Source organism: Sinocyclocheilus anshuiensis, unplaced genomic scaffold (genome assembly GCF_001515605.1).
Source record: "Sinocyclocheilus anshuiensis isolate Anshui unplaced genomic scaffold, SAMN03320099.WGS_v1.1 scaffold1148, whole genome shotgun sequence".
NCBI lineage: Eukaryota > Metazoa > Chordata > Actinopteri > Cypriniformes > Cyprinidae > Sinocyclocheilus > Sinocyclocheilus anshuiensis.
The window spans coordinates 461,582-475,384 of record NW_015548259.1 but is presented as its reverse complement, the minus strand read 5'-3'; the positions used below and the strand labels follow the sequence as shown (position 1 = coordinate 475,384).

The following is a 13,803-nucleotide window of genomic DNA, read 5'->3' as shown; positions in this document are numbered from 1 at the left end:
TGTGTGTGTGTGTGTGTGTGTGTGTGTGTGTTTGTGTGTGTGTGTGTGTCTTATGTACTGCAGAAAGTAAATTATACAAACAGCATACACAAGTTAGTAGTATGCTATTACAAACTTCGACTATGTCAGATGTGAGAAAAGACTCCAGTGCAATGATTTCAAGACAGCTGGAAATTATAATTATCCATTACTCATTTCCTATCTGGAAATACAGGCCAGTTTTACAGTTCATCAGAATATAATCATGTCGCATATAGTGGGGTTCAAAAGTCCACTTGTAAAAATGTTTCTATTTTAAAGTTGTCTACTTTTGGTTTGTTTGTTTTCATTACAAATTATATTATATATTTGTTTTTTTTGTATTTGTTATAGTATATATTTATACACAAATCATGCACTTGATCTCTATTTTGAATCTCATATTTTAGTGTGAATTCAGAATTTTGAATGCCACTGTATATCAGACTATAACTATTATTAGAGAACCGTATCAAATAGACTTTGGTCAACACATATTTCTCAAAATTAGAGAATCTGATACGTAAACTTTTAAATAAATTTCAATAGCTTTCAATGTGCCTACAATTGACTGAAGTGCAATTTTGGTAGCACTTTATTTTACAGTACGTGTACTTTCCTGGTACATACATGGTAAATATCTTGTACCTACAAGCAAACGAGTGGTAGCACAAGGTACTTACCTGAAGTGTATGTACATGTAGAAACACGGCTGTACTTCACAATCGTACATGCATGGTAATTTGTTTGTACATCCAGACATGTGGTAACAAACAAGACACATACTGTACTTGGTATATACGGTATTGGTAAGTCCTAACCTTACCTAATAAAAAGAGGACTATTTTTCAATCGCTTGTGTAGGACTGTTAATGCTAAATTGCTCTCCACAGCAGTGCTTACAAAGTTTGAAGAACTGGTAATTCCTGTGTAATGTTTATGTAAAATGGTGCACTTTATTTTACAGTCCTATTTCCATATACTTCCTATGTACGTACTGGTGTATGTACCTATTAGTTAATGTACAGAATAAGTTATGCGGTACTCAAGTTGGGGGGTATAAACATGGACCAAGGTACTTATTGAGTAATTGATGGTAGGTGCCATTGCAGTTTGGAACTTTGGAAGTTGGTTGGGAACACGGCAGTAACTGTGCAGCACTGCATAGTGTTAATACTTAGTAGGCACAGTCCTTTTAAATAGGGATATAGACACATGACAATCAGGAGTTGCAAGTGCAAATATGAGTCTGGTAGCTACTGTATAATTCCAAAATAAAATCTGTCTACACACATAATTATTAGGAATGTATGCCATCAAAAATTAGTTAAGAGAATCAGTGTCGTTAAAGATAATGCAAGTTAACTGCAATGGCACCTACCATCAATTACTCATTAAGTACCTTGGTCCATGTTTATACCCCCCAACTTGAGTACCGCATAACTTATTCTGTACATTAACTAATAGGTACATTCACCAGTACGTACATAGGAAGTATATGGAAATAGGACAGTAAAATAAAGTACACCATTTTACATAAACATTACACAGGAATTACCAGTTCTTCAAACTCTGTTAAACTTTACCATGTATAGACCATTAGTAACTATAGTAATGTGTCTTATTAGTTACCATATACTGACACTACCTGTTAGTGACCGTTATTACTCACACTTGTTGGTAAGTACTACATATTTACCACGTGTATACCAAGTACAGTATGTGTCTTGTTTGTTACCACATAATACCACATTTTCCGTAGGTGCTACACATTTACCATGTACATATCATTAGTATGTACAGTAATGTGTCTTATTAGTTACCATATACAGATACTGTAAGGATGTGCCTGTTTGTACCCACTTGTCCGTAAGTACTACATATTTACCACGTATATACATTAGTAAGTACAGTAAAGTATCTAATTAGTTACCATGTACGGGCAGTACCTGTAAGTACCCACACTTGTCTGGATGTACAAACAAATTACCATGCATGTACAACTGTTAAGTACAGCCGTGTTTCTTATTTGTTACCATGTACATGCACTTCAGGTAAGTACCTTGTGTTACCACTCGTTTGCCTGTAGGTACAAGATATTTACCACGTATGTACCAGGGAAGTACACGTACTGTAAAATAAAGTGCTACCGCAATTTTCATTCTTTTCTGATGGACATTTCCTTCTCCTTTTGGTTTATTCCTCCATGTTCTTGCCCTTTTTGCCTACTTTCACATACACTGTTGTGAGTATGACAGCCGCCACCAAAACCAGTCCACTGGTCACCAGGTACGCTATGGGCAGGAAGTAATTCTGCCCACCAAACCAGGTCACCATGGAGATCACCAGCTCCTTCCGACCTCTAAAGGGCTCGACAGGAAAATCTGGATTTATTGGTCAAGGCAAAACCTACTTATGGAAAAAACAAACAAACAAAAGAAAGAAATTAAACTGATAAATATAATATCTTCAAGGAATGGTTTACCCAGAAATAAAAATTCAGTCACCCCAGTCAAAATTCTGAACAACCCTTGTTGTTCTATATGACTTTCTCTGTGGAACATAAAGAAGATGTTTTGAGAACTATATTTTGTCTCAGTGGTTTGTTTTTGTTTTGTTTTGTTTTTTGTTTAGTTTTTTCATATAATATTAATTAGTGGTCACCAAACTTGCTTGGTTGGTTACCATACCAATATACTTCAAAATATTTTTTGAGTTCTGCAGAACAAAGAATGTCATAGCAGTTTGGAACAACATGAGAGTGAGTAAAAGATAACAGAATTTTCATTTTTTTGATGAACTATACCTTTAAGTGAAGGAAAGGAAAAAGACAAGTAAACAAAAAAGACTTCATTTCATGACTATGTAAATTTGTTAGCTGTTTGTAGGTTTTGTCACCAAACTGAAAGCCTGTCAGTGCTGCTGAACCATTTCCTTCCATTTATAACCAATTCTGTTCTCCATGGAGCAAAGGATACTGTAATTTATAGAGAGGGTGTAGTTGCCGGCTGGCAGGCCTTCAGTGAAAGGCCCTTGAGCACGATTGAGAACCCTATAAAGCTTTTTGAAATTAGGGAAGGCCGCCTCTCTCATCCAAACAATCAGGTCGTCATTTATGAAGCCATTGTTGTTGGAGTCTGTGTCATCCAGCTCATAAACCGAACGCTGCCAATATAAGGGCCTAGTCGTGCCTGAAAACAAACAGAGAGACAACAGTGAGAAAAACAAGACACATTATGTTCATAAACATGTGGTGTAGGCCTATATGGTGTGTAGCCTACCTTCAAAAGCTTGTTGGAGTGTGAACGTGTCGTTGGTCGGAGGGTTACGGAACTTGACGTTTTTGTCCGTATACCATGCAATGCCTTTCCTGTAGAATGGAACTTGTATTTCTGACCCATCCACTGGATTATACATCACTGTTAATGAGTCTAAAATATATATTATATATATATATAAACAAGCACAAACACACAAACAGCAGCAAGTAAAAGCTTAATGGCATAATTCTACTATGGGTCTTACCATTGAACATGCTGTTGGCCACGGCACCACAGGGGGCAATGGGCACTCTGTTTGCATCGTAATCGAACGGAGCGCAGTACGAACTCGGTGCCTACGTGAGCAATAACAACATCTTTAAATTGTGATAACAGCGCTACTAATGTGAAGCGTAATGAGAGATCAAATACAGACAGACGTTATTTTAATCAGTGTGTGGGAGGAATGAGGAAAGAGCGTGAAATAGGAGTGCAAACAGAAGGGGAGTGAAAGAGACGTCGCGCACCTTCAGGTTGTTCTTCCTCCCCACCATCTGTGCATCATCGCGGGAGTCCATGTACCTCCGCAGGTTCTGATGAAAGTTCCTCAGACCGTAGTAAAAGAATACATCGCCCTGAGGGAGACAGCGCGCTATCAGACGGAGTACTAGGCTACATCATGTTGAAAGGAAATTATGAAGTATTCTAATTTGTTGAGATAGTGAATTGGTGGGTTTTTGTTAAATGTGAGCCAAAATCATCACAATTAAAAGAACCAAAGACTTAAACTACTTCAGTCTGTGTGCATTGAATTTATTTAATACACGAGTTTCACAATTTGAGTTGAATTACTGAAATGAACTTTTCCACGACATTCTAATTTATTGAGATGCACCTGTATGCTGATTTGGTGCTCAAGACACATTAGCAATGTTGAAAACACTTAATATTTTTGTGGAAACTGTGATAAATTATTTTCAGGATTATTTCATGAATAGAAAGTGTAAAAGAACAGCATTTTTTAATAAAAATTATAAATTATAATTACACATTATAAATGTCTTTATTGTCATTTGTTGAACAATTAAATTTACCTTTGCTAAATAAAAGTATGAATTTCTACAAAATAAAAAAAAAATCTTCACCTAAAACTTTTGAAAGATATTGTATCATATAATAGTAGGCTATATAGCCAGACCCACCAGAAAGGTTTTTGGAACCTGGAAGCTGACTGTGCATTTGCAGGCTGTTCTGGAGGTGATGGCATGCTTTCTCAAATCAAAGCACCGTTCACATGTTCCAGCACTGGTGTAGTCGACCTATGCAACAACAAAAAAACAAAAAAAAGGAAAGGGAAAGAAAACCATACAATATGAATATAAAATGTGACTGGTTGGAGTCATGGCAACACATACTCCAACATGTTGAGCTGTGGCCCTCAGTCATTCTATAATTCATATATTAGCTATTCTATAATTTAGGGTATTTCACATCAGGCTATATGCTGTCATGTTGCTATGTAGTTACTAAGCTGTTGCTAGGTGGTATGTTGTGGGTTTTTTGTTGATTTTGATTGTTAAAAAAAAAAAAGTTCACCCCAAAGCAATGAAATTCTGGTCTCTACATACAGTATGGCTGCCCTAGCAAGCAGTGCTTATAACAAACAACACAGTTGACTCATGGTCCATTGTAGTTAGCTACTTTAATTAAACAACTAAATTAATGTCTTTATCAGTGTATTATTAACAGTTTTGCTTTTGACCACCAGCCTTGATGAAAAATATAATAGTAGCGATTAACCAAGATGTTAAATGTATCAAATTACATATGTTAGGTCTATTACAAGAAAAAATTGCAAAAGAACTTGACCAACACATTGTTACACTAAGAACACTCTGAAGTCACTCTCTGATGGATTTATGAGTGACATTGACTTTGTTTCCACAAAGGAACTCATCTTCCTGGTCTATTTTCCCTCTTCCAGCTGTCTTGCAAACTGGCACATGACAAAAACATGTCTAACCTTCAGTTCGTATGTGTTCTCAACAGTGATGAAGAGCCATATGCCCAGAAACAAGCATACGAGAGAGAGGATGTAGAAGGTTGGCAGCACGGTCTGTGCCGTGAGAGATGGAGACCAGGCGGGTAACCTCTGCTGTTTAAACGCTGAGTTATCCGGACGCCTCGACAGCGGCCCTGTACCTGCCTGCTTCTTTCCCATCTCAGATTCTCTAGAACCTCACAGAACTACTAACAACACAATTTCAAATAAAATTGTTTTCTTTAACTGCCACCGAAGGAAGTTTTCCCAGTTCCGAGTGTGACTGAACCTTTGAACCTGAAGGGACTGTTACTTATTAACTACAACCACTCCACCTTTTACACACAGAGAACTGTTCTCCCTGTCTTTAGCTCTGACTGTTAAACCTCCCCGGCACTCCACACATTCTTTTCCATCAGAACTGAGTCTCTCCTCATTCCTGGACTCTGCCGTAATGTGTGGGAGCAGCATCTGGGTGAATGTGTGTGTGCTTGGTGCCTGAGTTTGTGTGTTGCAACAGTATATCCTGAATAAAGTATCAACAAGCAATAAGCAGTATATCCTGAATAAAGTATCAACAGTCTATTATGGGAGGGGCTCCTGGTGTACAAAGACAAAATAAAAAAAGGATGGATGTTTTTGACCAATCAGTTTTTTTATTTACAATCATAAAAAACATTCACACACAATATATTTTTTTCTTGCAGCAGACATATGGCACTAAAATACAGTACATTACAATAGCTCTATTACATGCTGAACAAGTAAATGAACATGAATGTGTAAATAACAGAGAACACAATGTCTGCTTAAAAGAGTCCTATTTTAACGGTTCCTTCCCTGCAGCTCTGGATTAGACCATGGTCCATCATTTTCAGCAAGTCTCCTTTCACCTGAAACAACAACAAAAATAATTCTAGCTATTTTTTCAGTTATCACAATGTAGTTAAAGTTTAAAGTGAATTAAATCCTAAATAATCAAAGTTTAGTGTGTCAGATATGAACATTTACAAGCTAGTCTTTCTTTTCCTGGAAAATTGACAAAAAAAAATTAATTAAGTCCCGTTTCAACAAGAAATACAATGACACAAGAAAGAAACTGTATTCAGTGTTGTCACCATCACCCATAATTTTGGCAAAATCTACATTAGATCTCAAATGTTATAAATCATTTCATATTCATTGCTATCAGGATTACAATTCTTTAAAAAGTCTTTATAATGCAGTTATAAACAAGTCTGTCTCATCTGAAAGCAGCACGTACAATGTTACCTCTGGTATATCCACCATTCTCCTGTGCTAATGGTCTCTGTAGTTCCAGTCCAGAACCAGATATCTCAGTGCTTGTGTAGTCAAACCCTCTAGAGCACAAGCATCACAAGTCAAGCACTGAAAAAGTTGTTTCACAAAACCAAAAACCATGTAAAATAACAAATTTACAAGAAATGTGCATCAAAACAAACCTTTCTCTAACGGCACACATTCTCCCAGGAATTCCAACAGCAATTTGGGTCACACCTTTACTCAATGACTTTATCTGTTCATCAACCTTGATGTGTTTTGCGAACAGCTTCAGCACTTTAGCTTGTCATTGAACACCATCAGCTGACTTAAACACAAAGAGAGGGAAAAAAGACTAACACTTGAGAAGGCAACACTCAACAGCAATTTGGGTCACACCTTTACTCAATGACTTTATCTGTTCATCAACCTTGATGTGTTTTGCGAACAGCTTCAGCACTTTAGCTTGTCTTTGAACACCATCAGCTGACTTAAACACAAAGAGAGGGAAAAAAGACTAACACTTGAGAAGGCAACACTATTATTTAAAACAGAACTGCTGAGACTCACTTAATGAGATCAATGGTTCTTAGAGCAGATCCACAAATGATGAGCAACACCACTGACCGGGTCTGGGTGTACTGCTTCTGTATTTTTGCCCACTTTGGACAAACTAAAATAAAGATAGCAAAAATAAATAAATTAAAAAAATCGAATAAAATAACAAGTAAATCTTAGGCCAAACATATAAGAAAACAAAAGTCATACATTAATGTTAGAGATGTTGATTAACATGTTAATAAAAAAAAAATAATAAATTTTTTTTTACCCATTTAGCAAAAAAATAATGCAATAAAACACAATTACACAATAATAAAGCCCTCTGAGTTGCCTGTACAATATAATTTAAAAGTTTGGGGTCAGACAGATTCTTTTGAAGGAACTTATTATTTTTATTTAGCAAGAATACATTAAACTGAGCATAAATGACAGTAAAATAAATACATGCTGTTCATCTGAACTTTATATTCATCAATGAATCCTGAAAACATTGATCACAGTTTCCACAGAAATATTAAAGGGATAGTTCATCCAAAACTGAAAATTCTGTCATCATTTACTCAAACTCAAGTAAATGCCCCTTGAAACCTGTATGAGTTTCTTTCTTCGGTCGAACAATTCGGTTGAAGAAGATGGGAAAAAATGTATGGAAGTCAATGGCAAACCAGAAACTGTTTGGTAACCAACATTCATTAAAATATCTTCTTTTATGTTTAACAGAGCGAGCAAATCATGACAGAACTTTCAGTTTTGGGTGAACTATCCGTTTAAACAGTACAACTATTATCAACATTAAAAATAATATGAAATGTTCCTTGAGCTCCACATCAGCATATTGGAATGATTTCTAAAGGATCATATGACACGGATGACTGGAGTATTAGCTGCTGAAAATTCAGCTGTGTCATTACAGGAATACGACAACCCTGCATCCTCATATGAGGACATTATATTTTAGTGTATTTCTCTGAGACTATACATTCCACAGATTTAAGTCTGGATGTCCTGTACAGAGCACATTCAGGGCTTTTCAGAGATACTGAATGTTTGATAAGGTTTGAAAAATGTCTGATATTAATTTAGTGACACTCTTATGGAAATATGATAATATATTGTAATTATTTAAATCGGACTAATTTTTAAACTGTGTGTCATAAATCAACATCTCAGGAAAATGTTATGGGGTTTCAAATCAAATATGACTTTCTGTTATGAAACAGGAGGTTGATTTCATACATGTCCTCATATGAGGACACCGGGACTAAAAGCATGTTTATTATGCATTTTGTGAGACAACAAATTAAAAGGGAAAGAAAATATATTTCAATATTCCTATGAAATATTATATATTATTATGGAAATCTTGTCAATTATTACTCTCAATATTACACTTCTTTTTCATTACATGTTGCCCCAAAAACACATTAATATGGAAATTAGATGTAGTTTATAGATACATTATATACAGTATAATGAGAAAACCTGTTTGTGGCCATTTTACACACATTTTGCATGAAGAAAAATGGTATATCAAATCAATCTGTTATAGCATAGTTGAGAATTATCTTTATACAAAGTTTGTTAAAAATAAATCCTAAAAACTCAAAATGTATTGGTGATTTAAAAAAAATCTATTGTTTTTGCCTATGCATGTTCATTCATGTCTTTTTATTTTATTTTTTTTAAATTGAGTCCCGAGATGTCCTCTACCAAGGACGTAGCATAACTTATCATATTTAAAAAAAAAAATTTGTAACATTTTTTTAATGCTCTAAACAATGTAATGACATGAAAAAATTAGACTGAATCGTGCAGTGAAAGAACGCACTCTAAATGCGCACACGCACTAGTCTAGACTTCACGTAATGTATGCGTGCGCGCTGTAGGGATGTTTTGAATGGTTTTTGCAAAATACTCAATAATGTCTAATCGCACATCGTTAAAACAACAATTACGATATTATCGCAGAAGATATATATCGCACACCCCTAGAAACAGTGCGTAATTGTAGCTATGTGTAAAGGTAATTTCAGCTGAGGAAACAAGACTCTGAAAGAGAGAAGACAAACAAAATCAACTCCTTATCCAGATTCAAACGAAACCACACACAAACATGCATTAATCAACTCACCGCTTAGCGTCGGGTCACCCTGCTCAATAACAGAGCGGGTCTGGCTGTGGTGACTCTTCAAAAGGCTCAGAAGGTCAGCTGGGGAGCCCCGCACAGGCTCAGAGCTCGTCAGCACATCTGTGATAGTTTTCTTCTTCTAAAGACAAAGGAGAATTATGCAACAATAGCATGTTTTACAGCACATACATCAGGGGCAAAGACAGTGACTAGAAAATGAATGAATTCAGATAAGCTTTGTCCTCTAATATAATTTAAGAGGCGAGTTTCTCAACATAGAAAATGTCAACCAAAATGAGAAATGAGTTGTCAAATAATGTTTAGTGAAATCAAAGCAATTCTGCAGTAAGTTTGCTCTTTTCTCTTTTCTATCAAGCATGAAGTGAAAATTATTCTGAAGCAGCATACTGAACTGGGCAAAAGAGTTTGACATCTACAGTAACATTAGCCGACATGTGAATCATAATTCTTACCTTTCTTCTCTTCTTGTTTTTGTTGGACTCCTTATCGCCCGTTCCCTCTGATCTCTCCTGTGTGATGAAACATTCTTTCTGCAGGGAAAGTAAGACATTCTTTACTTAAAGATGCCCTGGTTCTGTTTTTGCTCACAAGACCTTTTGTCTCAAATACATCTCTTTGATGAAAAACTTAAATGCCTGAACCCTAGAAAAAATGACTCACAAAGTCGAGGTTTCTAAATGTTTTAAAGTGCCCATGTTATGCTCATTTACAACTTCATCATTTTATTTTTGGGGTCTGAAAGAATACATTTACATGATATAAAGTTCAAAAAACACACTGTTTTTATCAGTTTCTGTCTCTTTAAAGCCTGCCTTTCTAAAATACCCAGTCTGCTCTAATTGGTCAGCTGGGCCATATTGTTGTGGGTGGTCAATTGCATAGAGTGTGTCAGGGAAAGGTAAAATAAAAAAGCACATTAGATGCCCGTTTAAATATAAGAATATTTTAACAGGTTTCTAGAAGAACTGTCAGTGGTTGCAACTTCATCATTTTATTTTTGGGGTCTGAAAGAATACATTTACATGATATAAAGTTCAAAAAACACACTGTTTTTATCAGTTTCTGTCTCTTTAAAGCCTGCCTTTCTAAAATACCCAGTCTGCTCTAATTGGTCAGCTGGGCCATATTGTTGTGGGTGGTCAATTGCATAGAGTGTGTCAGGGAAAGGTAAAATAAAAAAAGCACATTAGATGCCCGTTTAAATATAAGAATATTTTAACAGGTTTCTTGAAGAACTGTCAGTGGTTGACAAAGTGAGCACTTTTTATTTGAACATATTTTTGGGACTCTTCATTTGGCAATGAGCTCCATTTGCAGCCTAGAAGCAAAACCGGTTCAAGCATGTTTGAATTTTGAATTTTTAACTCCTGTGTCATTTCTGTCACTCTAGTATCACTAAACAGAATTGCAAAAATTTATTTTTGTTTTTTTGCATATCTGTCATTGTTCTACAAAACAGAAAGCTCCGCCCCTGAACCCACACCATTGGTTAAGCAACCAGTGAGCTTTAATCAAGTGCAACCATGCCTTTTTCAGCTGCCTTGATTCTGGAAGTAGTTTTCCCATTCCTTTTTCCAATTGGGATTTAAAAAAAAATCTCTGTTAATGGGTTATAAGCCATAAACCATACCAGCCAACTAAGAGGTGATTCAGAACATTACAAACTTATTTGCAAATAAGTGTAGCCTACTTAATGGCTTTAACGAGGGAAAAAAAGAGAATTGCAACTGACAACCAAATTAAAAACAAAATATCAAATGCAATGTAATGTGAAATATGCATATATACAAATGTTTAAGTAGTTTGAAAGCACAGGGAGATTGACTCGATTATGTAATTTGCAGGGCTTCGTGGGAGTGGCTTCTTTTGGCATTAGTTATAGTTCGTAATTAATTCCCCTATGGAGAAAATGAATGGGTTTTTTTACTTCCGGAACCCACCTGTCACACACTATATTCTGTCAGAAAATATTTTTAATGGCCTCACAATCATCACCACCAGTAAACGTGTTTGTACCTTACCCGTTTTCTTCCTCTTCCTCTTCTTTTTCTTGGTGTTGTCTTGAATCTGTTATTCACCCTTCATTTTCTTTGATGTAGATTTAATCAGTTGTTCTTCTGCAAGTGGCTGTGTCCTCCTCCAAAATAATATAAGAACTAAAATACAAACATTAGGAACGGCAATCATTTACATGGCAGAAAACTACATATCCCAGGATGCTCTGCGGACAGGGCAAAGACGTGTTTTGAGTAGTCTGAAACCAGTAAGAGATGTTTAGCCATAGATCTGTGAATATACAACTAACCAAGTTCCAAATGGCGTTCGTTTATTTACAAGAGTTTCATGTAAGTTACAGCTGAATTTTTAAAGATCTAACAGAATCTTGTTAGGCAGAATACTTTAGAGCACTACGAAGTGTGCACTGGCACAGCAGGCAGTTTAAAACCGACACGCGCAGATAAAAAATACACGATACAAATATGACGCTACAAAGTATAGCTGAAATAAATAAACCAATATGTAGTTTCACATAATGAACATGCCCTGAGTCTACCACTCGTCTCCCAAATCATCAGCCATGTCTTAAACTGCGCGAATCTACCGACTAAAACAAGATTATGTTGGAAACAAAAACGAACCGTAAAATAAAATGGTTTTCATAATACGACCTTTATATAATTTTAAGCAAAAAACATTCGAATACTACTAAAACGTACTTTATTATTTTCAGTTATTTGATTGATTGTTGACTTAATTTGGGGATTTTTATTTTTAACCCAACATTCGTCTAAAAGTGAGACCGTGTGATTTGTATTTATTTATTTTCGTGTGGTTTCATTATATGCGGTAGGCTATTCAGATTAACTAAGTCTGAACCACTAGGCGGCGCTGAGTCCTATAAAATTATAACGCTACACAGTATAGCTGAAATAAATAAACCAATATGTAGTTTCACATAATGAACATGCCCTGAGTCTACCACTCGTCTCCCAAATCATCAGCCATGTCTTAAACTGCGCGAATCTACCGACTAAAACAAGATTATGTTGGAAACAAAAACGAACCGTAAAATAAAATGGTTTTCATAATACGACCTTTATATAATTTTAAGCAAAAAACATTCGAATACTACTAAAACGTACTTTATTATTTTCAGTTATTTGATTGATTGTTGACTTAATTTGGGGATTTTTATTTTTAACCCAACATTCGTCTAAAAGTGAGACCGTGTGATTTGTATTTATTTATTTTCGTGTGGTTTCATTATATGCGGTAGGCTATTCAGATTAACTAAGTCTGAACCACTAGGCGGCGCTGAGTCCTATAAAATTATAATTATCACTCTGCAGGGTGTGTTTACTCTCTCTCTCTCTCTCTCTCTCTCTCTCTCTCTCTCTCTCTCTCTTTCTCTCTCTGAGTATGTGTGTGTGTGCGCGCGTTCATTTGTTCCACTTTCCCTCACACTTGTTCGACTGGTCATAACCATGGTCATAACTCTATAATTCCTCCTTTCTCATTCCATGCCCGCGCGCCCCTACCTTTCTATGCGCCCGCGCGCCCCTACCCCTCTATGCGCCCGCGCGCGCGCACACACACACACAGACACACACACACAAGAAAAGCGCACGCAATTATTTATTCATCACAAACATTAATTAAAAATGTCTGTTTCCCTTCAGCGTACAGCACTGAAAGCAACTTCACAGGCTGTTCATCTAACACAGAGATCACTTGTGGTTGACCAAAGATGGAAATGATTTTGCAGAGAAATCCTCTAAAGCCATATCCAATTATTCAAAAGCAGTTGGCAACTGAGAGAAGGTTGCCTAGCAGTTTGTTTTAATGCTGTTGTCCCAAATACTGGTGAAGATTCTCTGAATTTTACAGTAAAGACCAAGTTCTTATTATGAACTGGAGTTGTGCAGCTGCATTTTATGTGATTGAATTAAGATTATGCAATTTCAACTTGGTCCATGAAACAAGGAGGAATATTTTACAGCCTTGGACTTTCAAGTGCAACCTTTAAATACACATCTACATGCACACTCACACAAAAAGGAAGAGAGAAAAAGACCCTCAACATTGTAATTTGCCCTTACTTACACCCCAACCATTCTTCTTTCTTTCTTTCTTTCTTTCTTTCTTTCTTTCTTTCTTCTCTCCCTTAGTGATCCTTAGTAACAAGTAAATATGTGAAGCTGCATTGGATTCAAGCCGCAGTGGTCAAAAGACTGATGGAGTGTGGAATGATTTCACTGCATTATGGGATTCATTGTTTCAGTAGATTTTCCGTGTTATTAAGAGCTCTCCTTTGAGTAACAACACTTAAGGCCCACGGGAACGCAATGGAGTAATGCAGCAATCAAATAAATTCTTAAAACTGAGTGCAGATTGTAGTCACTGGCCAGTTACATTTTGTAATTTAGCTGAGGCTTTGACCCAAACTGACTTGCAGTACCTAACCTTATTACAGGATCAGTCCCTCTGGAGTA

The 13,803-nt window shown here is 36.2% G+C and overlaps 1 protein-coding gene and 2 long non-coding RNA genes across 3 annotated transcripts; all 3 read right to left on the bottom strand.

Annotated features, from left to right (window-relative positions):
• Nucleotides 1-2,008: 2,008 nt before the first annotated feature.
• Nucleotides 2,009-5,595, bottom strand: LOC107655489 (cell cycle control protein 50A-like). The gene is made up of 7 exons (XM_016442977.1): nucleotides 5,302-5,595; nucleotides 4,481-4,597; nucleotides 3,806-3,913; nucleotides 3,544-3,634; nucleotides 3,300-3,449; nucleotides 2,997-3,209; nucleotides 2,009-2,402 (listed from the first exon to the last, which is right to left on the bottom strand). Exons 1-7 carry the CDS (start codon nucleotides 5,497-5,499, stop codon nucleotides 2,215-2,217), a joined length of 1,065 nt encoding a protein of 354 aa, XP_016298463.1. The 5' UTR covers nucleotides 5,500-5,595; the 3' UTR covers nucleotides 2,009-2,214.
• A 474-nt stretch (nucleotides 5,596-6,069) lies between these two features.
• LOC107655491 (uncharacterized) lies at nucleotides 6,070-6,893 on the bottom strand. Its single transcript, XR_001630444.1, has 3 exons — nucleotides 6,783-6,893; nucleotides 6,592-6,680; nucleotides 6,070-6,212 (listed from the first exon to the last, which is right to left on the bottom strand). It is a non-coding gene; the product is annotated as an uncharacterized LOC107655491 (long non-coding RNA).
• A 105-nt stretch (nucleotides 6,894-6,998) lies between these two features.
• Nucleotides 6,999-11,879, bottom strand: LOC107655490 (uncharacterized). Its single transcript, XR_001630443.1, has 4 exons — nucleotides 11,332-11,879; nucleotides 9,763-9,840; nucleotides 9,293-9,428; nucleotides 6,999-7,090 (listed from the first exon to the last, which is right to left on the bottom strand). It is a non-coding gene; the product is annotated as an uncharacterized LOC107655490 (long non-coding RNA).
• Nucleotides 11,880-13,803: the final 1,924 nt, after the last annotated feature.

Bases quoted from the DNA above. Each gene is read 5' to 3' on its own strand.
- LOC107655489 (XM_016442977.1), bottom strand. From the start codon at position 5,499: ATGGGAAAGAAGCAGGCAGGTACAGGGCCGCTGTCGAGGCGTCCGGAT. The intron at 3,450-3,543 runs GTAAGACCCATA...TATATATTTTAG, and splicing joins GGCCAACAGCATGTTCAATG to ACTCATTAACAGTGATGTAT. The intron at 2,403-2,996 runs GTATCCTTTGCT...CAATAAATCCAG, and splicing joins CACCCTCTCTATAAATTACA to ATTTTCCTGTCGAGCCCTTT.